At 41.4% G+C, this 25,522-nt stretch overlaps 2 protein-coding genes across 3 annotated transcripts in view; both read right to left on the reverse strand.

Moving 5' to 3' along the window:
• Window positions 1–1,961: 1,961 nt before the first annotated feature.
• On the reverse strand, window positions 1,962–16,989 carry LOC137284507 (sulfotransferase 1B1-like). The gene is made up of 6 exons (XM_067816335.1): window positions 16,869–16,989; window positions 8,984–9,149; window positions 7,421–7,744; window positions 6,754–6,857; window positions 4,380–4,542; window positions 1,962–2,513 (listed from the first exon to the last, which is right to left on the reverse strand). The coding sequence occupies exons 2-6, from the start codon at window positions 9,141–9,143 to the stop codon at window positions 2,386–2,388; spliced, it is 879 nt and encodes a 292-aa protein (XP_067672436.1). The 5' UTR covers window positions 9,144–9,149; window positions 16,869–16,989; the 3' UTR covers window positions 1,962–2,385.
• Window positions 16,990–18,855: 1,866 nt separating this feature from the next.
• The window catches only part of LOC137255699 (sulfotransferase 1B1-like), a 29,323-nt gene continuing 22,656 nt past the window's right edge, over window positions 18,856–25,522 (reverse strand). Inside the window, exons 4-7 of one of the 2 annotated variants that reach the window (XM_067793199.1) lie at window positions 23,986–24,306; window positions 22,294–22,397; window positions 20,528–20,690; window positions 18,856–19,828 (exon numbers count right to left, since the gene is read on the reverse strand). In XM_067793199.1, the coding sequence (XP_067649300.1) occupies window positions 19,713–19,828; window positions 20,528–20,690; window positions 22,294–22,397; window positions 23,986–24,306 (704 nt within the window). In that variant the 3' untranslated portion in view covers window positions 18,856–19,712. The remainder of the gene's footprint in view (window positions 19,829–20,527; window positions 20,691–22,293; window positions 22,398–23,985; window positions 24,307–25,522) is intronic. The other variant, XM_067793192.1, reaches the window with a different exon arrangement.

Raw genomic sequence — 25,522 nt, forward strand, 5'->3', positions numbered from 1 at the left:
TGTTGGGCGAACCGTTTACAGTCCGACAAAACTCCGCGATTGGTGGATTGTCAGTGTTCTTCCCTCCTTGTAAGTGCTGTTCTCGCTGCCTGCTTCCTATCTTGCCTATTTTGAAAGGCAGACAATAGAGTGTTTGACCCAAAAATGAACCAAGCAAGTTAACTCGAAAACTAATGAACATAAATACTCCATGAAACGCTGTTCATGGTCGAAACATCATGCCAGCTCTTGTGAGGTTTTTGTAGAAGTTTTGTCCTTATAATACAAAAAAAACGTTATGTAACAAACTATCATAAAAATATTGACACAGTTCACTGTTTGTTGCGGGGGAGGAGTGCAGAGAAAGGCACAGCCAGGTGTTCGAGAAGCACGTGCACTAGTGCTAACAAAGTTTTTGATTCGTTAACCTGTGCCGTCTCCATCCTTTCTTGCACAGCTTTCATCGTTGTCTGGCAGGTTTTTCAGCAAAGAGAAACGAAGGATGGTTCAGTGTGATTTGAAAGGATGTGACTAATGCTGGGATGAGTTAGCCGGTAGACATGACATTCATCTGTCTACAGTATACAGAACTTTGCAGAATATTCATTCAGGTGTTTTTGAGCACAAGTCTGGTAGAGATGACAAGGGAATTCAGTGCTACGGATCGCAGGCCACTCGTTCAGATTGGGAGTAGGGGGAAAATGAAAAGCGTTGAAAAGATCAGAAATGAGATGAGTAATAGAGGAAGTCTTCAGGTATGTAATGTTCCCAACTGCACAGACCGATGCTCATGCTGTTGATCAGTGAATTGTCTAGCCCAGACTCAGTTATTTACAGACCGCCGCCACATAGCTGGAATAAAACTTATCTCACTCACTCAGATATGTAATGAAACTCTTGGACAAGAATTACACAGATTTAACTAGGTGAAAACGAGCGATTTCCTCATCATTGATGAGAAGTGCACAAAAAGAAAGGCGTTTGAACTGGCTCTCGAAAATTAAGATTATACTTTCTTTTCCGGTGAAAGTTCTGTTTCGCTTTTTCCGAGCTGTGCCCAAAGCAAAGAAATTCCACACTTGGGGTGGGATATTAGCACGTGGATGGGAATCTGACAAAACGATATGTTGACATCTAAAATAATCACCTTCCAATATCCCCAACACTGGATTTTCCAGCGTGACACCGACCCAAAACACACTGGGCAATAACAAAATAGGGGTTGTCGGACGAAAATGTTCAAGTTTTAGACTGGCCCAGCTACAGTTCAGGGCGCACTTGCACAAAGCGATCTCATTGCTACTATGATTGTGACTCCCATTCTCTTGCATAAGCCTAAAATCAGCACTTTGTGCAAGTGGACAGAGAATGTGTGGGGACAAATGAAGGACAGAATAAACCCAGAAGGACTTAGAAGTAATGATAATGATCAGAAGAAAGAAGTGGTCAAATATCGGGATATGCTGTTCCACGATCTCTTACAAACTTTGATGGGTTGTGTACCTAGGTGTTTGGATCCTTGCATTGCAGGGAAAGGCCCCACAAGGTATTGAAATGGCACTTAGGCTGTAAGCAAATTCTATCTTAACCTATTCGTTTATGTAAAACGTTCGTAGTTTATACATATGTATTAGATATTTGCGAAACAACTTTCACAATAATTCTCAGGAGTACTATAAATGCAAATGTTACTTAGCTGTGACATTGCTGAAAGAGTCTGATGAGAACCCCCAAACATTTGTGTATAGCTAGTACATGGGGACTAGGATATTTTGAAGACCTCGTCCCAGTTGTCAAGTGCCAACACGTTTTTTTGTGTCTGGTGTTCCACGCCGCACTCAGCAATATTCCAGCTACATGGCGAACCGCCTGTCGTGTCTGGATCTGACAATCTAGTGATCTACAACATGAGCATCGATCAATGCAATTTGGATACGATGACGTGTCAGCCAAGTCAGTGACTAGACCACCGAACAAGCATGGATTGCTGAAGACCAATTTTATCCCGGATTTTCACTGATCCACCAAGGCACTATGATAACCAGCAGTAGATCTTTTCGTATAATTTGAACTGTGAGAGCCCAGACATATGTTTCATTGAAACAGAGGCCAGAGTCCGCTTCCTTGTTTAATGTGTCGATCGCAGTGTGCCCTGCTGAACTGTCTCCCTTGAACGTACCAGGAACGTATTATAGTGGGCTCTAATATCTTGAACCACCAGGCCACCTCACCTCACCTATGCATGTAGGAATAGACGCCATGCAGGCTAGCAATGGTTAGTTTGGTGACACCTTCGTGTAGTGACGAAAGCCAAAGAACCTCAGTTATGGTAAATTTTGGAGTTTGAATCTACAACCATGTAATATTCATTAGCTTATAAGCGATAAGCTCGAATCGGAACAGCGACTAAGGAACGGAGTCAGTTGTTGAATATCTGAAGCTAAAGTTGCACCCGTTCATCTGTTCCCTGTACAGCTGGTCAAACATCTCACTCTGGCCCACCGTGAAGTGATTCTTCCAGTCACCCACAGCACCTGCATGGATGATACAAAACAGTGTAAATACATTCTAATAGTAAGAATTTGGGACACCCTTATCTACTGGCGGATCCATCACTTCACCCACAGGAGTTCATGACGAGAGACTATTCTGTGGTTTAACTGTTATTTCGTCACTTTGTAGACACGGCTCGTATTCCAGCTTAAAATACAGATTTATGCAGATACTCCTTTATGCCCTCTGCTGTCATATTACTGAAGTGCTAAAGGCGACGCAACAAGAAAACTCACTCATTTATCCTGCCAAGTTCAAATGTACTTTTTCAGGGACGATTTTTTGTATCAGCGATTCAAGACATGCTGTGCATACTCTAAGTGGAAGAAGTTCCTCTGTGTTACCCAGCATTTGTACGGACATCCAACATGAGTAGGACCACATTATATTTGCTAAGACCATCGTTAATTTTATCAGCATAAACATCCCTTCAAGGTAACTCGTGCAATTCTAGAAATGAATGTAGGTTCATGGGATGGTGTGACTGTTTGGTTGGAGATGGGCTGTTTGTTAATGTTTAGGAGCACACATATTTTGCCATAGAATTCAACGAAGAAGGAAAGATTGCAAAAAGTAAATGAAACGTTTTACAGACAATGAGATTAAAAGAGGAATGTACCAGAGAGTGTTCTGGTGATTCTGGAACAATCAGGCGGGTAATCATCAGCTAAGGGCCCTTGTCCCCTCTACACGCAACCCAGACAACTCTCCCAGGAAACTGCCTAGTCAACCCACCAAGAACTTCAGGGACAATATGAAGGTTTCTCAACAATACACTGCAACCGTCTGCAGTACCCAGACTGTCAGAGGGGCTGTGCTCCCGGTGGAGAACCAGGGCACTTTCCTGATGTGCGCCAAGACATCAGGAGGTACCAAATCGAGGCCACCAAACGCAATGGGGAATCTGACGACAGTGTGCTTGGGATGCAAGCGAAACATTTTTAGAGGCAAAGTCCGCATACTTAGCATGCTTTTCCCGAATCTTGTCAATCACATTCGTGGGGAAAGGACAGAAAATTAAATGATATAAATACATTCATTGGCTTTATCAAAAAGGACAAGAACAGGTTTGTTTGTTAGCAGGGATTCTTCTGAGGTTGTATATGGATCTATACCAGTTTTAAAAGCATCGTTTTTCATGACGCCCGTGTCATCTTCATGGTTGTACCATTGATGACCTCGGGGTCAAACCACAGGCATCGCGTGGACGGTAGTAGAAGCAGCGAGTCATGCCACCATGTCTTTTAAGATATGCTGTTTGAGCCAAGGAAGGGCATCCACTGACAAGGTGCTGGACAGTCTATGTGAATTTTGATTAAGAATCACGTTTAGGCGATTGCGAGTGGGAAATGACTGGTCCTGAGGAGCTAAAAGAAGACCTTCAGTTTGATATTTGAGACGTGCCGACTTCATGCAGGCGAAGGAGTCGTTTGGATTATTACTATTAATTATTATAGAATATTTATAGAGCGCACATATCCACGCAAATAGTGCATGCTCAAGGGTTTTGGATTTTTCCCCTTTATCATTGGATGTCAATCTCAACGGCGCAACATATTACCAATCTCAACCCCCTGGGGACTACACAACTCTTGCAGTCACTAGGCGCTCCGAGTAATTGCATCCTTACAAGGTACCCATTCACAGATGAGCGGACTGGGACACAGTCATAGTACTTTTGTCCAAGTTTACTGCACGTATGTTGCTGTTTCCCATTTGCGCACATCAACGCTCGCCACTTCAGTCATTTGATTGTGCGGGCCATACGCAATATTTACAGACATCGTAAGATTCAGTGCAGCTTAACATAAATGGTTTTGAGAGTCTATGATGATATGTCAACTCACCTTTCCTATACACTATTGAAGTACCTCCATGCTCCTTGAGTAGTCTCCCTTTGGTTGCCTGCATTTGACCGAAGCTTGTTCTCTCTGACACGGCGTGGTAAAACTGCTCTGATCTTTTTACCCCAAGAAAGTCCGCCATCTTCTTGATTCCCGATAAGGAGTCCTTCAAGTGTTCAAGGTTAAAACTTCTGACAATGTCCCCTCCGCCCCCTCCCCCTCAAATCCTATTTTGACTTATACTTTACTTACCCGCCCTTTTAAATGTGAACAGTTGAATTGCTCACGCGTATGTTAACTGTGCAGTATAGATTCCAGAAAAAAGTTACAACCTTTAAACGTCCTTCACAGCCGGAGACTTATTCCATTTTTTCCGGCGTCATGCTCACCTTGCATACGGCTGAAGAAAAAATGGAGTAACCTCCCTTACACCAATGTTTGCGTGTACATATTTTGTACTTTATTGACATATTTCGTAGTAACAGGTGATGATTATATATAAAATGAATGACAAGAATGAAGTAAGAAACAACTTCCTGTTTTGACGCCTGCCAAGTGTTTCCGCATGTAAAGAATACTGTGAGTCTTATTTCGTTTAACAATGGGGATGATGTCAAAGACGAAAAACATTATCTCTTTTGGTGATGACAGGAAGACATTTATGGTCCATGGTCAAGCTTTACGGTGACATTTGCTGTTTAAGATTTATAATAATATATACGTACATGTTTAGTGTCGATACACCGTGAGACACAAGCTGTAGGAAATTTAGCAGTATGTATCACGTTGAGAAATAACTAACGAAAATCCAATGGGTGCCTGAAAGCCAGGGAACATTTCTAGAAGCCTTACCAGCTTCTCAGTAATTTATACGTCTACGATTTCCTTAGGCACCAAACAAAACCTGAAGGAGACATGGTAGAATATACAATTTTCACATTGTTTCAGTTAGGTTCATGTTGTCCTGAAATTAATTTTATTTTATGTAACGATGTCTGTTATTCGAATTATGATGTACAGAAACAATGAGATCAGTAAGCTGAAACGTAAATAATACATGGTTAGTGTGACGTAGGTTGCGGCAGGTTACTGGATAATGAGCAAATGGAGTCAACTGTATTTTTCTACAATCGTCACTAATGGAAAACGTCAGTGATGTTTTCTTGCTGCTATAATGCAACGGAAGGTAACAATGATATTTTCCAAACTAACCTTGTTGGTTTCCGGCAGTTTCCTGTTGCTGAAACTAACAAGGTTATTTTCATTGACTGGAACTGTCGGAAACCAACAATCATATTTACCCTGAGCGGAAACCTACACGATTCCGACATTGCCCAGTTTCATGTAGGTTTCCGGAAATCTAGAAACCGTTTCCATATTTGCTGTGAAATACAGATCGCCCTCCGACGTAACTAGAAGAGCTGCCCCCGATAGTGACATATCCCTCAGAACTCTCGAAGTTGTTGATTTATCCAAGCTTGTTGTGATGCTAGTGATCTGTCGGAAACGGTGACTCTCAAACAAGCTCGGTTTAACCAGAAACTAATGAAACGATTATACAGCGCCTTACGGTTGTATACTGAACAGCAAAAGTTCGAAGTTTCGAAAACATAAAATCTTATGAAAGTAAGCGTTCATGTTTATGTATTCTATTTGTTGTTTGTTTGTTTTTTAAATGAAAAAAACCCACCCAAATGCACTAAATAAAATGCGACGGGCGTGAATTATTTATATGTATATCTATTTAAAGTATACATCAGCTTACGTTGCTATACTTGAGGAAATATGGAAATTTGCATTCTAACAGTTAAAGTATGTCTGAGATTATAATGATTAGCAATGTTGACAGCACTACAACGCCTAAGTATTTAGGCATTTCTTAAAGTACTTTCTCTGGTAACATAACAGACAAGCAAATTGGTTAACGTGAAATAAGTGATTTATGTTCGTCAGTATCCTATGATGTTCAGACAGTTTTAGTGAACGTGAAGATGTGAACAAAACATTTGTTGTCTCAACTTCTTGAAAGTCGATCCTGTTCATTAAACATTGAGAGATGTAGCATAGGTGTTGCTCATTTTTGTTTCATGTGATCCCCTTCCGCATACTTGGTCACAATTTATCTTTTAAAAGTGTTCAAAATGTAATTATCCACAAATAATGTTCAGGAATATTTGATAAATCCCTTAAATACCTATGAAAATTCTTCCTTTTAACCGTCTTCAGTTAATTACCAGTATGCTGATTGTAAGTTTTGTTCTTATCGTTAGTTCTCAATAATTCACCGGCAGCGTTAGCCAATGGGTGATTGTCTTCGTCACGTCATTCACTATCCAGTCTGATCGAAAGAGGAAGTCACAAGGAAGGTCATTAATACCTCTTTTAAATCCTCGAACATGACAGTCAAGAACGGCAACTCTGGATGGTTCTTCATCTCTTTCTCCCAGTTCTTCATGTACGTGAACCAAGAGCCAAAGTCAACTGCAAGATGAAGGACACTCGTGTTTTAGAAGGCGGGAATGTCAGCTGTCAGTTGTACTTTTACCAAAACATGTACAGACGTGACAAAGACCAGTCCCTGTTACCGTGAAGTAACATCTTCGGTATGACCAGACGTAAAGATTGTATCTCCGGATATAGATGCCGGATGCCTTCGTAGCCTAAGATGGAAGCCTAGTTTATTTTGAAGGTGATACTTCTGGGTTCGAATTAAGGACCATTACATCCTTCAGTTGATTATCTTACATCAACACGAACAGTACTTTCTGTTACAATTTACGTTTTATTACTTTTTACGTTAAGGGTTAATTTGTTTTCATTTTACTACAATTTACGTCTTAACATGGACTGCCAGGCCTGCGCTGCCAGGCCTAAACATAAATGCGACGCATAATACAATTATAGTTTTAATCACCCCCATGTGTAATATATTGAGAATCCATAGATAGTTTTCACAAATAATCCTTTTAAAATGTGGGCCACCTCAGTCAAAGAACTTACCTCAGCTGATACAGAGAACAACGTAACCGTTACTACTTAGTTACCTTTGCCTTCCAGAAACAAGGGGAGATAATGATCCCAAGTTCCATGATAATGATAGTACATGGGCAGATTCTTATGATGATGGTAGAACGACACAGCCACATCTTTCGGGTTCCTGGCAAGAAAGATAATTTTACATTTCTTCTCCTGCACTGTCTGGGGCAGCTGGTGGAACTGCACGTGGGTGTTCAAAATTCGCGGAGATGGAAACTTCTCGATGACGTCATTGGCTACGAACTCTAAATGAAGCTCATCCTTCTCTCGTATTTCCCCGTCTGTATTTCCCACCAACAGCAAGCGGATTATTTCCCACAACCAGTGAGTGCCTGTTGATAATACCAAATCTCGAGATACACGGACGGATAAACTAAACATCGCTGCTAAACACTAGTATCATGCAAATATAGGTAGCTGCAAGACCGTCATTAAGGACTCTAATGTCTTTGCAATAAACTTCACCCCAGACATTTTTCTTCTACAGACTAATTAGACTGATTTAAAATTATGTAGGTCATAGGTTTTCGGACTGCAGTGCTCACATGGGTTGTTTTGTGACACGGGCATAGTGAAGTCTTGAATGGTGGCTTGGCTTTGGAGCAAACGCATCTTTCCTACGTTATTACATGTTTTACAATCTATTCATGCGGTAATCGATACAAGATTCCGAATACCCCAAACAGGAGGATACACGTGGGAAATATGCTCGGAGTCTCTACTTGGTGAAGAGTATGTAATCTAATGTAAAGTATTTATAACTCGCCTTTCCAGGATTCAAATCCTGTTCACAGTGCACACAGATATTCTGATTATTATTACATCGAATAAACCACGCTCTCTGTGAGAAGCTAGAAGGTTTACAGTCACATGACTTATCCCACCGGGTACCCGTGTTCTTCTGGGTGAACAGAGGCAATTACTCACTTACACACTCACAGAAAGTGAGATCACGTGTGTCACATCTGCGCGTCGTTGTGGGGCAGGACTGTAGTCCTAGAACCTCTCGTGAGTCCAAGTGGCTAACACGGTCACCCATCTAAGTACTCTCCGTACCAAACGTTGCTTCCCTTAAACTGATTTGTGACCTTAGCTCTATGCATGGGACCACACACCACCACCCACACAGAACGTACCTAACATTCCGGCCTTCGTCAAATTAAAGTCCGTTTGGCTCAAAAGTGGACCGATCAACTGAATCTAGCTCGAAAAGTAATGAATATAGAATACTCAGTAATCGCTGATAATAATGACACCTTCGTACCAACTTTTTGCAGAATGTTTGTCCTAAAAATTAAAAAAGTTGTTTAACAAACTATCATTAAAATATTGACACAGTTCACTGTTTGTTACGAGGGAGGGGGCAGTGAAAGGGAACAGATAGGTGTGTGAGAAAGGATGGAGACAGCACAGCACAGGTTAATGAATAAATAGCTTTGTCGGCACTGGTATACACGTGCTGCTCGATCGCCTGTCTGTTCCTGTCTTGCAATGATTCATGGGTCCGCTATTGAACCAAACGTACTATAGAGTGATTTCAAGAGATAGTTTTTCCATTCTGTCATACTTACCGCATTTAGGGTATGCGCAAATCAGCACGTCATCATTTCGTATCGTGACGTCACGTATACCCCTGATGACGTCAGCAGATGAGTTTGGGTAATAATGGCCGTCCACTTCCAGCAGTGTGAGGGTGTTTCCATGTCCATCTGGGATCTTAACAGTGGTCATACTCAACTGAAACATGCACTCGTACGTGATGACTTGGTGGACACTTGTCACTGTACACCAATATTTAGTGTAGATCTATGGTAGATTATTTCAGACCGTCGCCACATAGCTGTGTATTGTTTTTGTATCCGGGTGTTACGGGGTTCGACGATGTTAGTCAAAATTAGTCACGTAATTTTTATTTTAAATATCATTTAAAGTTTTGATTTTGCTAACTCTGAGTGATAAAGATATATTAATCCATTTGACACAAAAATGTCATATGTTTCCTACAAAAATAGTGTTGAAAACATCGTATCGTGAAAAGTGTAGCCGCTTGCCACATCCGGGAATTTTGTTTGTGTTTTCGGCGATGAGCCATACTACAGAGTGCACGGAAGCGCTATCCACAAGAAATGTGGAGTTGCTCCAAAAGAAGTTCCATTTCTTCGATATACAGGCAAGAAGAACACGAGACAAGAGAGCAAAGGGAACTTTTCACCCACAATTTCATTATTTTGAATGTATATGAGGCTCCGGCATTTGGCAGAGGGGTCTAGAAATCTACTGATCTTTCTGTAATAGCTTGACACCCTGTATATTTATTGCATTTGTGCTTTAAACGAGAGCACCCCCCTGAGTGTCGAAACAAATGGCGGAAGATGATCGTATCAACACGGAACATGACATCCTCATCAAGAGAAGCGCCTGTTTTAGCTGTCAGTTCTTAGACATAGTTATTTTATATCTCCATCCACAGTGTAGGCTTTAATGCGCCAATAATCCTTCAATTATTGTCGAAATGTCAAACTGTACATTTCTGTGGAGTTGCTTTGAAACTGTCCATTGCTTTGAATATTTACGTCGAAGTAACTGTCCATGTAGCTGCATAGAGTCTACAGCATTAAATGTGGAAATCCCACTGTTGTTGATACCCTGCCTTGGCAACGGCAGTGGATCCCCTTAACATGCATGTCTGAGGCCAATTAAGATTTACAGAACCGCATGTGTGGCAGAGGTCATACCGGAGTCTCACATGAGACACATGAGTCTCATGAACTAATTCAGGCAATGACCTACTTTACAGCCGATCCTAATTTTCGCACTTGAATATGAAATGAAACACTGCAAACGCCTATGGTTACACGAAATTCCAATTCCAATTTCTTGATTCATAAGAGAATTGTATTTGCAAATGAATTTTGATTTTAAACTTAAAATAAAACCATAGTATCTCAATATTTTATAGGTTCAGGTGGCGTTAACTGAGACCTCACAGACTGCCTGTTTGATGAGGTCGTAAAACTATTCACAGTTCATCTGGCTCACTGGTTACGCCAGTCATGTGTTCTGTGCGCTTATTTTTGTAACGTAGAATGTGATTGATATCATATCTAGACCGTACAAGACCGCCAAACTTTTCTAGCTGTCGAGTCTCGTATTGAGATTTCCTGATATTCAGTTTTCCGTTTGTCAGAGCACGCCGTACGAAACAGCACGTGCTGCACGGCAGAATATAAGGACCACAGTGTTGCGATATACAAGTAATTAGATGTATCAGATAATACTGATTAATATTTGTAAACCCAGTTGAATGGGTTGGTCTAAAAGAAATGCAGTGGTTATTGTACTAATTTGCGCAATATGATGGAACTGTTTCTGTTTTTTTGGTGTGCGTGACAACAAACGACTGGTACTGAAAGATATATGCGTTCATTTCCTGAAACCATAAACATATCAAAGTAAAGCATATATACTGATGGTAAAAAGTTAAGCAAACAAGTATGTACATGATGATTTCTTCGTGGGTAGTTAGATTTGTACATGTGTTTGCACGTGTAAAGATACAGGAATACGTTACTCAAACACACTCAACAGAGTGAAACCAGATATCATGCGGCACGTGGATAGTGAAATCGACGAAGGTACTCGCGACCTGCACAATGCAAGTTTGATGGTACGTCATTACACTGCAATCATGCACTGCCTTGTCGAAAGAGGCAACTAACGGATCGGGTGGTCAGGTACGCTGACTTGGTTGACACATGTCTTCGGTTCCCAAATGTGCAGGTCGATGTTCATGCTGTTGATTGACTGGTCTGTCTGGTCCACACTCGGTTATTTGCGGACCGCCGACATATACCTGGAACAGTGCTGAGTGCGGCGTAAAACTAAACTTTTGTAATGATGTTTAGTACCTTTGAAGTATTGGTTGATAGACATCCAGCAATATGTGTGTCATCATGAAGCAGCAGCAGTGATAATGGCACTTAATGTTCCTCTGCACATTATCGGGCTGCTTGACCTTCTGCCATTAGTATATTATTCAACTATACAACAATCATGAACAAAACATTCTTCTTCACGACAAACATCTCTAGAATAGCGGTTGATGACATGGCGGTTAAAACTAAACTGTCAACTCCCTGGACAGTAAAATCACAACGCAATGGACTTTTTTCTACATATGAAAAAATGTCTTTTTGCTACATATGACAACTCCATTTAAATTGTACAGTTTGATTTTTCGATGATAACTGAATAATTAATGACGCTATAGAGTCTGCACTGCGAATGAAGATCTCAATGACAATATCTAAGAATTGAAAGCTACAAAACTCACGTCAACTCACTACATGAACGCTATGCCGCACCTCCATGGGCCGCAATGGTGGAAACCATTTGTCGCACTTTTGCGCACTCATTACAACTATTGCACACGAAAAACTTATATGAATGGCTTCTTTGCACTTATACCTACAAGTGCGCCCTAGTTTCGTTATCAAAATATTCCAAAATAAATATTTGCAAGCAGTCAAATATATCAGGCGATCGCTCGCACATGAGCGGCGCCATTTTTAATCACGTGACACGAAGGGATTGACAATAGTACAAGAAAGAAACTGTTACAAACTGCAAACTTGACTCTAGAAAAGTGCATCACTGTGTGTAGAGCATGTGAAACAACAGATCATCAACTCAAATCTATGAGAACTGATCAGGTGTCCTTTGTTAGTGGAAACAGACATGGAAAGAAGAAGGGTCAAAGCAAAAGTGGAAGATCAGAGAGGGGACAGCCTAAATCAAAATATCTGTCTTGCATTGAAGAGTGCAAATTCTGTGGCAGATCTCATGCTAGAGATAGAGACCAGTGTCCAGCATTTGGGAAAAAGTGTACCTATTGTCATGGCATGAATCATTTTGATATTAAGTGTAAACGTAAGAAAGTGAAAAGCAGACAGAAAGGAAACAGGCAACAGCGCGTCAGTGCCACTTATGAATCAGAGAGTGAGGAAGGAGACTATGCCTTGAGCCTTGAAGAATCAATCCTGTCTGTGAATGATAACCCTCCAAAGAAACTGTTTGCACAGATGAAAGTCAATAAACAGAACATCAAGTTTCAACTTGATTGTGGTGCAACCGTGAACGCTATGCCAGTCTCTTTGTTCAGGACAATATTCCATGGAAAGGAAGAAAGTTTGGATCCTTATAACACTCCACTGATACTCTACAACAATACAGAAATGGATACAATTGGGAAAACTCATCATAGTTCAGGATGAAGTAAGACCTGTTCTTGGTGCACAAGCAGTCCAAGGGATGAACCTGATTACAGTCAACTTCGACAACATAATGTCGATTTCTAAAGACACTCTAACTGAAGAGTTTTCAGATGTCTTCATTGGTGAAGGAAAGTTAGAAGGCACCCTTAAACTTGAGATAGATCCAAAAGTCTCTCCAGTGAAGATTCCTGTAAGGAAGACTCCAATAGCTATTAAGCCTAAGCTCAAGGCTGAACTGAACAGACTGGAAAAGCTTGGAGTGATACAGAAGGTTGATGTACCAACTGAATGGATTTCATCCATGGTAGTTGTCATGAAAAGTAATGGACGTCTACATGTCTGCCTAGATCCACAACCTCTCAACAAAACATTAAAGAGAAATGACTACTCCATGTCAACAATTGATGATGTGTTGCCTGAACTGTCAAATGCAAAACTATTTACAGTGGTTGATGTCAAAAACATGTGGGCTTGGATGAAAAAAGCAGTTACCTAACCACATTTGATACCCCATGTGGAAAGTTTCGGTGGAAAAGAATGCCCTTTGGTATCTCACCTGCCCCAGAGGAATTCCAGAGACGACTTGATGATGCATTGGAAGGTCTTCATGGAGCTAAAGCTATACATGATGACATCATTATCTATGGATCAGGCAGCAACATGGATGAAGCATCACGAGATCATGATGCAAACCTCAAAGCCCTCCTCCAAAGATGTCGGATGAAAGGCATCAAACTGAATTTCCAGAAAATGAAACTGAAACGAACTGAAGTTACCTATTTAGGTCATGTGATATCAGAAGGTCTAAAAGTAGATCCTTCCAAAGTTGAGGCAATCTTGAAAATGCCACCTCCAACTGATAAACAAGGGATACAGCGTCTTTTGGGACTTTGTGCAGAGGTTTGCTCCACAGTTGTCAGAAGCAACTGCACCTTTCAGAGATTTGCTCAAATCAGGTGTTGTATTTCGATGGATTGACGATATTCACACCAAAGCCTTTGACGAAGTGAAGAAGATTTTGTCTGCTAAACCGGTTCTGAAGTATTTCAATCCAGAGGCCGAAACTGTGTTACAATGTGATGCATCGGAAAAAGGCTTATGGGCTTGCCTTATGCAGAACGATCATCCAATCATGTATGCATCACAAGCACTCACTGAGACTGAAACAAATTATGCTCAGATAGAGAAAGAGCTACTCTCCATTGTGTTTGGCATGGAGAAGTTTGACAGATATGTCTATGGGCGACATGTGAAAATAGAATCTGATCACAAGTCACTAGAGACTATCTTGAAGAAGAGTCTCCACAATGCTCCAAAGCGCTTGCAGAGAATGATGCTACGCTTACAACGTTATGACTTTGAAGTGGTTTACAAGAAGGGCTCTTTGATGGTCATGGCTGATACCCTCAGTCGCGCCTTTCTGCCACAGGTGTCAAACTAGCAAAATCAAGATGCTCACAGTATCATGATGGTAGACAGCCGATCTCCATCTGAAATAGATGTCGAATCAATTGATATGGTGAGTTATCTTCCAGTATCATCACAAACATTCACTCAAATATCCAAAACCTCATCTGAAGATAGTGAAATTCGAGCTGTAGCCGCAGTCATCAAAGAAGGTTGGCCAGACAACAGATCTCATCTCTCAACTGTGGTTCAGCAATACTTCAACTATAGAGACGAACTGTCATTCCAGAATGGTGTAGTCTTTAAAGGTGAACGTGTGGTGGTTCCTAAAGCGGAATGACACAACATCATGGTCAAACTACATTTGAGTCAGAGTGGAATTCAGAATTCTCTTAGAAGAGCAAGGGAAGCTGTGTTTTGGCTCAATATGAATAGAGATGTGAAGGAATTCATAAACAAGTGTGAAATCTGTGCCTGTTACAATGATGAGCAACAGAAAGAACCATTGAAAAGTCACAGTTTGCCAAGCCATCCCTGGGAGAAAGTAGGAGTCGATTTGTTCAACTTTGAGGGGAAAGACTTTCTCATAACAGCTGACCATTACTCAGACTTCTTCGAAGTAGATAGACTACATGATAAGACGTCAAGGACAGTCATCAGGAAGATGAAGCAGCAGTTTGCCAGACATGGTATTCCGGTTAAGGTCATATCAGACAATGGACCACCATTTGGCTCCAAAGCATTTGCAGCATTTGCCAGAACTTTTGAATTTGAACATTGTACGAGCTCTATCCACAGTCCAATGTTAAAGTTGAGAACTCAGTGAAAGTAGCCAAGAAAATAATGATAAGATCAAAGAAAGCTGGCACAGATCCCTATTTGGCACTCCTCGATTGGAGGAATGCACCTACAGAACACATGGGAAGCTCCCCAGTTCAGCGACTCTACAGCAGAAGAACACGCACGTTGCTGAGTTTTTCAGCCAGACAACTGTCTCCCAAGATAGTAAATTCAGTCCCAAAGAAACTTTCTACCAGAAAGGCAAAACAGAAGAAATATGACAAAAATGCCAAGAACCTCCCAGAGTTAAAACCAGGTGAGATCGTCGTAATGAAGCCTTGTGGGGAAGAAAAGGAATGGAAGAGTGCTAAGATGAAAGACAAGGTGGGAATGAGATCTTACTGTGTCGAAACTGAGGACGGGATGCAGTATAGGAGAAATCACAGGCATCTCAGAGGTCCAAAACAGTTGAGGTTTCAACCTAACATCTCGGATCCAGTTGATAATATGGTCCCAACAGAGAAACAGAACACAACAGAACCTGAGGTCAAAGCGGGCCCAGAACAGTCAACAACCAGTAACACACAGAACTGCCCTACCCTGACACGAAGTGGCAGACAGGTCAAGCCACCCCAATATCTTAAGGACTACACAGCTAAATCAGCAGTATCATACCGGACAAGACCCGTGAAGGTCCCGGGGTAGAATAGGCCTTCAGCAACCCATGCGTGCCATAAAAGGCGACTCAGCTTGTCGTAAGAGGCGACTAACGGGATCTGGTGGTCAGGCTCGCTGACTTGGTTGACACATGTCATCGGTTCCCAATTGCGCAGATCGATGCTCATGTTGTTGATCACTGGATTGTCTGGTCCAGACTCGACCGCCGCCATATAGCTGGAATATTGCTCACTCACTCACTCACTCATATCAGACAAGTCACATTGTCAGAACTGATAAAAAAATGTCCAGGTCGTGTGAAAAGACTTATTTATGAGTTTAAAAAAAAATGACTTCAGAAATAATAATTTCAGGACTCTTAACAAAACGTATTTCACATGGATTTTCCAGTGGCTTATTTCTGTAAACTGTAATCATCTTCAGTATGCTTACATATGTTTTGTTTGTACATCATAAAGAGGGGAGATGGACTGAGATGCACATCTTCGGGAGTTATCTCCCTTGCATCGTACACGGCGTTTTGAATGAGTAAACCAGTATGTCCGACCTGTACACAACGTCTCTGTGTTTAATCCATTTCGAGATCTACAGAACGTTACAAACGCTATGTATCTTAGCTACATTTCGTGTGGATAGCGCTTCCACTTTGTGAATACCTTTACCTCCGCACAGCGAGAGAGTGTTTTGGTGACGTGGCTTCCTGTTTAATACATAACTTATCAACAGCAGGCGACTGATCGTGCTGAATTTCTTTCGGAAGTTTTTTGTTATTTTTTGCCAATTGATTTTGCATCTGAAGTGGTTTTAACAATCTTGGGTAAATAATATTGGTGTTTATTTGCTATGTACATAACTTCTGGATTTCAATTGTCAATAAAACGCCTCACGACAGGAACTGGGCATCTGCCCTACCGGTGAAATGGTTTGTGCACTCCGATCGCACACGTACTTTCCCGATATAGCGCTAGTAATGCAATCGTCGAAATCACCAGAACGTCTGATTAGATATGTGTAGATATATTAGATATATTTCAGCAGTTTCAGCGTCAAGCATGTGCACACTACTTTTCTCATTTTTTTCCAGGAGAGTTTCAATGGTCATTTACTACACTACAGGACAAAAGCTACCCACACTCTCCGAGTCATCCCCCAAATCGTCAATATACAATGTCGATCTAACCCACTGAGTCACCGCGACCTCCATTAAATAAAAGTAGGACAAGTGTCAGGATCACGCCCTTCCATTGCAACCCTATTCAAACCGACAGGTCTTGACCCAGAAAACCCCTAGTATTCAGTTTCTGTGTTTGTCCCTTACCTCAACAGTTGATTGTCAACATATGAACCTATCGCATTCGTAACAGCGCTTGTACTCTCGAGCAGGAATGCAGCATGACACAGTAAAGTGCATTAATCTGATTGAAGGTGGCCTAGATAACAACCGGTGTAACAGTGGTTTGGGGTCTTATGAAATATATCTCCGGGCAAAAGAAAGTTTACACATTGACTGGTTGTTACTTAAGAACTTGTGGAATAATTCTGTGGGGTTTTGTGTTTCCGAACCTAAAACCGAAATTGAATAACCACGGATTAACGCAGCAGTTAGCGATATTCCAGCAAAATGGCGGCTGTAAACAATGGACCCTGGATCAGCCAATCCAGTGATCAACATCAGGAACATCAATACTAAAGACACACCCAGCATGAAAACGTTAAAAAGGAGAAACAAATTTACTAATTCAAAACATCCCCACACATCCTCACCCTCGCCCCCTTTCTCTTGATTCGCCCCTGTCAATCAAAAACATCTAAACATTGAATATATAAGTCTGGGATCCGACCTATTGCGCAACTGCAGTACCCAGACGAGCATGTGTAGACTAATTCATTTAACGGGATGCATAAAAAATCACTGTGATTTGATACACCTATGGGCATGTATACAGCAACACTACTCTCCTCCTAATCCTGGCAAACACGTCACGTCGTACAGCGTGCTCTGCCATACAGCGGTAATAAGGAAAGTTTGGACATCTCATAACGAGGCTCTGCCGCTTGAACAGTTTAGCGTTATGGTACGGATTTATGTTATATCAGTCACATAGTACTGTTATAGTGTCTACCTCAGGACAGCCATGTCCAAATATTTCTACAGACCAAAAACTATGTAGCCAGGCTATATGATATTTAGTTATTATTATTCAATCTGCAATCTTGATCTTTATCACTACCGCAGAGTACATTGTTTTGTCAGCTACCTTGTTCCTCTTTGTCACTTCCATTAATTACTGTATATGACATTTATGGCCTTTATTGGTCATCCCCCTTGGCTGTGTCTGTCATCACATCAGCTGTAGAAGGAAGTGCTATTTGTTTCTCTATCTGTCCATTGTTGAATCTTTGCCTGTCTATTGTTAAAAACTATATATGTGTATGCTCACATACTGCACGTGAGAGGTGAGATGTGAGTGTGGAGTCCGGCATTCCGACTGCCTTTGTAGGGACGACCGCGAGCAGGATTATGCCGCTTGCAGGAAAGGCCCGGGGGTTGAGCTGGAAGTCCGCTCACCTCATTCATACTCGTTTGTCATGTCTTGTGAAACTAACTAAAGAAGTTCGAACTAAACTATGCCTCCGTCTTCATCAACGTATTCATTTGTGTCCGTCAACGTAATGTTCATCAAAATCACGAGCTAATTCGCCACGAGCCGCCGATGACTACATCCACCCGTTGACAACTGGTGTTAGAATCCGGATGGAATAACTTTTTAGCTTACTCCCGATCTTGAAACCTCTCTATGTGCCTACCATTAACAAGTTCTACGTCAAAATGAAGAGATTGCAAGCGCCTTGATCAACATGGACCTCAAAGTTGCCATCTTGAATGGAGATCATACAGCAACCACCTAATGGACAGCCTACAAGTTAAGGAAGAAGCGAGATACCACAGACTAAGCAAGTAGGTACGTCTCTCCCACAGAGATCTTATCACAGCCATCAACATGGAGATCGTGTATTCATACAGATCATCACCATCGTATTCATCATTTCGTCATAGTATTGCATGTATGTAATCACGTCAATCAGATACTACGCGATGACCACAGGCCCCCGTTGACAGTGCGTTACAGAACTACACTGAAGAAAGCACATGACAGATATAACCACTTGGGCAGATGCATTGTGAATCATTGTACGACCTCATCAAACAGGGACAGTGTCATACACATGTTTGGAAAAAAGTATCGATTTAACCCACTATCCGGCTAAGAATTAAAAAATGCAATTCTGAACGCAAAGAGAAAAAAAATCACGTTGTTTATTCAGGGAATATATTCCATTCTTCTTGGAGGGTTTGTTCTAATACGTGAAGACTTTGTGCTGGAAGATCTCATAATTTCACTGAGAATTTAAAATACATGTACACCTGTTTCGAACCATACCTATCTGAACTTTATTTCACAATCTGCCATGTGTTCCAAACACCTCGTCCTGGACGGTCAAATATTGAACGGAAGTATGTCAAAGATAGATACAGATTTATTCAACTGATATCCAGGCGACATGATTACAACAGGGATGCAAACAGATTACATATACATCGAATACGTTCTCGCATATTCAAAGATATCTGTCTCTGATAAAATGTCTGATTGTTTTTGTAGATACTCGCATACATTTCTCCACCATGATGTTGCTAAACGGGCGTAATGGGCAACTCACTCACTCACTCTATATAACAATAACCGACTCACAATACACCCTTGATGCCTACGGGGCATTCCAAAATATCAGACTAGTGGTGTGTAACACAGGCACTCACATCTGAAAACAAATTTTGAAACTTTGAGACAGCTCAACCCTGGCACCTATAAGATTCGAAAGAGTTCAGGGCTTTGGCCGTTTTGCTATATCACGCGTTTTTTGAAACACTGCGTATATACCTTGTCTTCTTTCACACGTTTTTGAACGACAGAATTTAATATGAATAGATTCATTGTGAAATGATGTGCTTGGGATTATACTTTCTCCCTGAAGTACAGATTCTAGAACGAGATTTTGTGGAGTCCCATTTGGGATTCGAACCCTGTTGTAGTTATTAATTTCCTGTTGTCTTGTCAGAATGTATATATTTATGATTGGACACCTTGGTCTTCATTCCTTACTTCGGCGAGTATCTAAAGTTTATATCACAACCCGCCATGTTTTCCTTGTATAGTCTGTCAAAAGCCTCGTTCTGGGCTACGGTGAAGTAATTTTTCCAGTCGCCAACTTCACCTGAAACACGGAAAGTACGTGCAAAATCTGACTGAGTTTGTACATGAAGGATATTGTTTTGGAGGAAAATAATACAACTTTAGTGCAGGTGGTTTTTTATCCAGTTTGTTCTTGAGCTCCGGATGCGAACTTTGAAACAAACACGAATATACAATTATTTTGTTGACTGATACAATATATGTGCCCTTGGTCGACCACGTCAACACCTTTCATCAACGACATTTGTCTGTCGATGTCCTGACTGTAAAGCGAACAGTTAAGAGCTGGTGCCACAATGCTCTTTCATTCATTTTTAACACGAAAACTAAAGCAACGACAAAATTTCAACGAGATTATGCTCGAAAATTCTTAATTTTGAAAGAAATCGGATAACGTTCAAACCGTTAAAGTTACGTGAAAATGATCGACCTGAGTAGAAAATAATCGAAGTAACGAGAAAATAGTTGAAATAATGAGAAATTTCGCTGCAAAGCAGTTTATGGAACAAAATTAGCATAATTTGTAGCATAATTAGCATAAACAGTCACACAACGTCGTTACCTAGTAACATTTTAAAAACTGCCCTACGTTTTTATATTGGTAAATCAGTGGGTTGGCGTCCTGTCTCAACGAGCTGATGGGTGGATGCCTGACAGTACGTAACACTGTTTTCATCAATTAATAGTACCACAAATCCCCAGCGTTCGGGGTGTTATTCACCTTTTCTGTACATAACAGATGAGCCATCCTCTGCTTCAAAAAAACTTCCTTTCTTTTCTTTCATTGTGTTGAAACTAGTCAACTCTTTTACTTTAAGGTAGAATTCCTCTGATTTCTCAGCATTCAGAAACTTCGCTAACTTTCTGATACCGGCAATTGGATCCTGAAATAGATCAAAGAGTGGTCTGCACTATCCCTATGGTAGAAAGATACGATTAAAATACCCGTGTGTCGAAGTTTAAGGGATATCACAAAGGGCGTTACAGAAAGGTTATCTGAGGCTCGAACAAACCGAAAAATGATGAGTGGGACAAAAATGTACTTCGAGAGAACTGTAAGTTAGACATATCAGGAATCGATAACCGGATTCGACTCTTTGCCGTCGAGCTCCCACCATCTTCCTATACAATATATTTCATGAAATATCTATGTCACTTCCCATCCAACAGTTTGTCATCTGAGCCCTATATAATGCAGAAGGTAGACACAGTCGTCGACGAAACTTATGAGCGCCTTTTGCGTTGTGGCTCGTTTGCATATGTGAAGGGCGCTATTCTTCTCGACTAGTGATCGTTACCTTACCCTGAAGCATTTGTCTTTCCATGTAACAACGTCTCTTTCGCAGCAGTTAAAGTTCAACACATATCTGTGTGTCAAAATAGCTTTTGCCTTTTAGTATATTATATTAATTATGAATTATATTAATAATAGCCAGTATTTCATTTAGCTAACTTGATATGCGACTATGCATGATGCGAGAATGGCGTCTGACACGGCGCCATTCAGACAAGGCGTCATTCTGACACAGAGTCATTCTGATACAACGTCATTCTGACACGGCGCCATTCTGACACAACGTCATTCTGACACAACGCCATTCTGACACAACGCCATTCTGACACAGCGGCATTCTGACACAGCGGCATTCTGAGACAGCGTCATTCCACAAATTAAGCGAAGGTACGTTAGACGCCTCATTGTTTTCTGAACAGGGCCCTGTTAATCACATTCTACTCCAGCAGAGGCTACTCCTACGTAACCTCTGTTCTAATACGACCCTTTCATGGTGCAAGTGTTCTAGATACGTGATTTGTTGCCATCTGATTTAGTTGTGCAGTCAGCGACCTTGTTTCAAAAGTAGCCATTCGCAGAGCCTTGGTAATTTCCGTTTACCTCGGGAAAGCTAGAAGATCTTCCCTGGTACGATGCACAAATATTTTGTCTAGACAGAACATAGTCCTATAATTGCGGATCAGAGGCGTCTCCACCCGGACAACCTAGCCATTATATGTCTTAAGTGTCACATCAACAAAACCATCTCTTTCTGCATTTAGGATAAACATGAAACAGCGCACGTTGATCAACTAACTCCATGGCGGCAGCCATATTGGATCTAAGTCGATCTAACTCGTAATCGGGTTAAATAGAAAGAAGGGAGATAATTCGTATTGCGATTTTGGCCTCTTGGGGATTTCATGATAACCGGGAAATATGGCCGTATTAGAACAGAGGTTGCGTAGGAAGATATGACAGGAGTAATCTCTGTGGGAAGAAAGGGTGTTCCTCAAAGCGACCGTAGCGCTAGGACAGTCGTAAGTAAGGCTATGTTAAAATATGGGAGTTACGACCCGCCCATGGGCTACGATCGTTTCGTTCAACCGGGCCCAGATTTAGATTTAATGCATCAAAACCCACAATCACACAGTCACATGGACATTGCACAGTCCAGCTACAGATGTCACAGTTGACGTTCAGCTCACTGGTACCTCTTTCAGATCTTCGTACACCAGGGTCAAGATCGGCACGTCGGGGTGGGTTTGGCCAATGGCAGCCCAGTCCTTTACATATGTATAGAACGATCCGTAGTCAACTGAAATGTGGACACTTCGTTGTCAGTGGTATTTACAACAAATGTTCTATCGTCAGTTCCATATTATTTTGACTTCCGTTTTGGCCATACAGTTAGGACCCCATCCCTACGCATATATACTCAACAACTCTGTTAACGCAACATTTCTTGCCAATAATTAAATCGCATCCTATGGATGTTATTATATGTGATATTTAATGACTGGAATCCGACATACAAAGTCGCGCCATATCCATGCTCGAGATCACCAAAATGCAATTGCCATGGGAGATATTAAATATTGGCATGAAGCATGTAGAGATGTGAAAGTATTTTCTTCCAAAATTATTGGCAAAAGGAAGCTATTCCCTGATTGTAATGAGACTCACCTAGGGCCTGCATGGTGTTACATTCGACATACAACTACAGCTATTTGCATCAGTACTACCACAATACTAAATAATCTGAATGTTTATAAAAAAAAGTTGTTCACTGGTCGCGAGGGGTGCCATGTTTATGTTCCCCGAGCCCGCAAGGTCTCCACAAACCTCGAGGATACATGAGCCAATGGACCCCGAGGGACCAGTGAACAACGTATTTATCTTACTGAACAAGCTGAATATTAATTTTGAACTGTTTAAAGCACTTCTGTTGAATGCGAGTCGAATCGCCATTTTGCAGGTAAACAGATTAAGAGTTATCTCCCTTCCAAAACCTCGGCAATGTCCGTGCTTGATGAGTGATTCAATGTTATTCGAGGTAAAAAAGTACTACCATGAAGCACCAGAAGATTTCGGAATTCCCAGCGGTGTACATTGAAAATACTACGTCGCCTGTAAGCATTGAAAATAATAGAATAGCGCTTAGCCAGTCTGAAAGCGACATTCATGTATGAGGTAAGATAACTTTGCTTGCTACTTCCTAACTTCCCAAACAATGTTGTGCTCGCTCCACTTCACCTGGGTCTAGATTTTTCGAAACGACCTTAGCCCTAAATTATAATAAAGTTGTTGCAAGGATATCGTAGCCTGTCCCAGAATATAACTATCGTAGTCCTACGTAAGGGTTGCGCAAATTTACGATCCGTAACATTCGTAATTATATCCTCAGCCAAAATAATGGAGGCATCCTTTGAAACAGAACAAAAAACAAAAAACTCAGAAAAAACCCAACCAACAAAACAAAACAAATTACATAAATATTATTATTATGTAGTTATTACGTCATTCAAATCGGCCCTTTAAGCACACTGGGGAGGTTTCAGGCCTTTCGTACCTTTTCGTAAGCTGGGACCCAGTTTTTCGAAGAGAACTTACATTCCTACTTACTTACTAATGTCAGTTATCGCAGAAGACCCATGAAGATCCCGATTAGAATATTGGCCTTCTGTAACCCATGCTTGTGGTAAGAGGCGACCAACGGGGTCGGTGATAAGGCTCGATAATTTGGTTGGCACAAGTCATTGGTTCAAAAATGAGTAGATCGATGCTCATGCTGTTGATCATTTGATTGTCTGTTTCCGACTCGATTAATACAGACCGCCGCCATATAAATGGAACATTGCTGAGTGCGGCGTAAATTGATTTCATTCACACACAACAGCTCTAACCTTTCCCATCCATCAGTAGAGACAAATGGTTTTCCCAGTTCCCGTGATAGTCGTAACAAGCGGTCAGTTTCGTGTGGTGATGGAAGAACGACACTGCCATGTCCTTGGGGTTTCGGAGGATGTAGATTATTTTGCACTTCTTCTCAAATACACCACGTGGCAGCTGTTCAACAAGACAGTGCGTGTTTAGGATTCGCGGGGACGGCAGCTTCTCCAAAATATCATTTCCGACAATCTCTATCATGAATTTCTCCTTATTTATAACAGTAGAGATATCCTCCGACAGAAGAATTCGAGCCATTTCCCACACCCAGTGAGTGCCTGAAAAACAATTTGAAACAGAGAGATCAATAAAAGACTTCATGGGTGGGATATGCCCTCCATATCTCTACAATGTTCCAATAATCATCATCATCATTGTCATCGTCATAGTCATCATTGTCGTCATCGTTGTTGTAATCATCATCGTCGTCGTCATCACCGTTGTCATCATCATCATCATTGCCGCCGTCGTTGTAATCATAATTATCACTATCATCACCATCGTCGTCGTCATTGTCATCGTCATTGTCATTGTCATCGTCATCGTCACCCTGCTCCTCAACATCTCGTTTTTTATCATTGCCATTTCCTGTCAGCTCCAGTTCTTAGCTATCGTCCACATCAAGATAAAGTACGGATATACGGCCTTTCGTTCCAGGCTTTAGTTCCTCTCTTCTACAACATATATACAACAGGATATCCCGAAATGTTTTCACCGTATAGGGGAGCAAACGCATGTTTCTAACATCTGATCCACATAAATGGTTGCTTAGAGACCAAAATCTCGCCAATAAGTGCGGTAGTATGGCCTTGCGGTTAAAGCGTTTGCTCATCACGCTGAAGGTTCGAGTACAATGTGGGTCCAACGTGTGAAGCCCATTTTTGGTGTCCCCCGCCATGATATTCCCGGAGTATTTCCAAAGGCGGTGTAAACCCAATGTCACTCAGTCTCTACACCCTGGACATGCTGCTATATGGACTATTTTGTGGCTATTTGCTGGTAGGGGAATATGTCAAGTAGTATAGGGAATGGGGGTTCTGGACCACTTTCAAAAAAAGTCTCTACAACGCCTTATTTACTAACTAAGGCTTTGGTTGGGCCCTTAGCTCTTGCTACTATTACCCCTACTACAAAAAAGTTGGCGGTCTATGTCACGTTTACCTCGATGAAACAGTTTAACGTGAACCGCCTATGATCTCTTTGGTGTTCGTAATAAAGGCTTGCTGGGCTTTTTGTATCCCCTGTTCTATGTACTTTTTTTTCTCGTCCTTGCTGATAGCAGACTTACGAGACTTGGATCGAATATCTTGTTTCATTCCGTTATATTTTGTGAGTTCAGAGAGGATTGAACGAAACTCCTCTTCTGAGATCTTACTGTCAGAGAGTGCCGTGGAAATACGCTCACTCACTGTGTTGAGCTTTGCTTCGGCCAGAACCCTGATCTCGTCGTGTTTCAATGCCTTACGATGCAGTCTGCGTGATATCAACTTAAGT

Source organism: Haliotis asinina, chromosome 1 (genome assembly GCF_037392515.1).
Source record: "Haliotis asinina isolate JCU_RB_2024 chromosome 1, JCU_Hal_asi_v2, whole genome shotgun sequence".
Taxonomy (NCBI): domain Eukaryota; kingdom Metazoa; phylum Mollusca; class Gastropoda; order Lepetellida; family Haliotidae; genus Haliotis; species Haliotis asinina.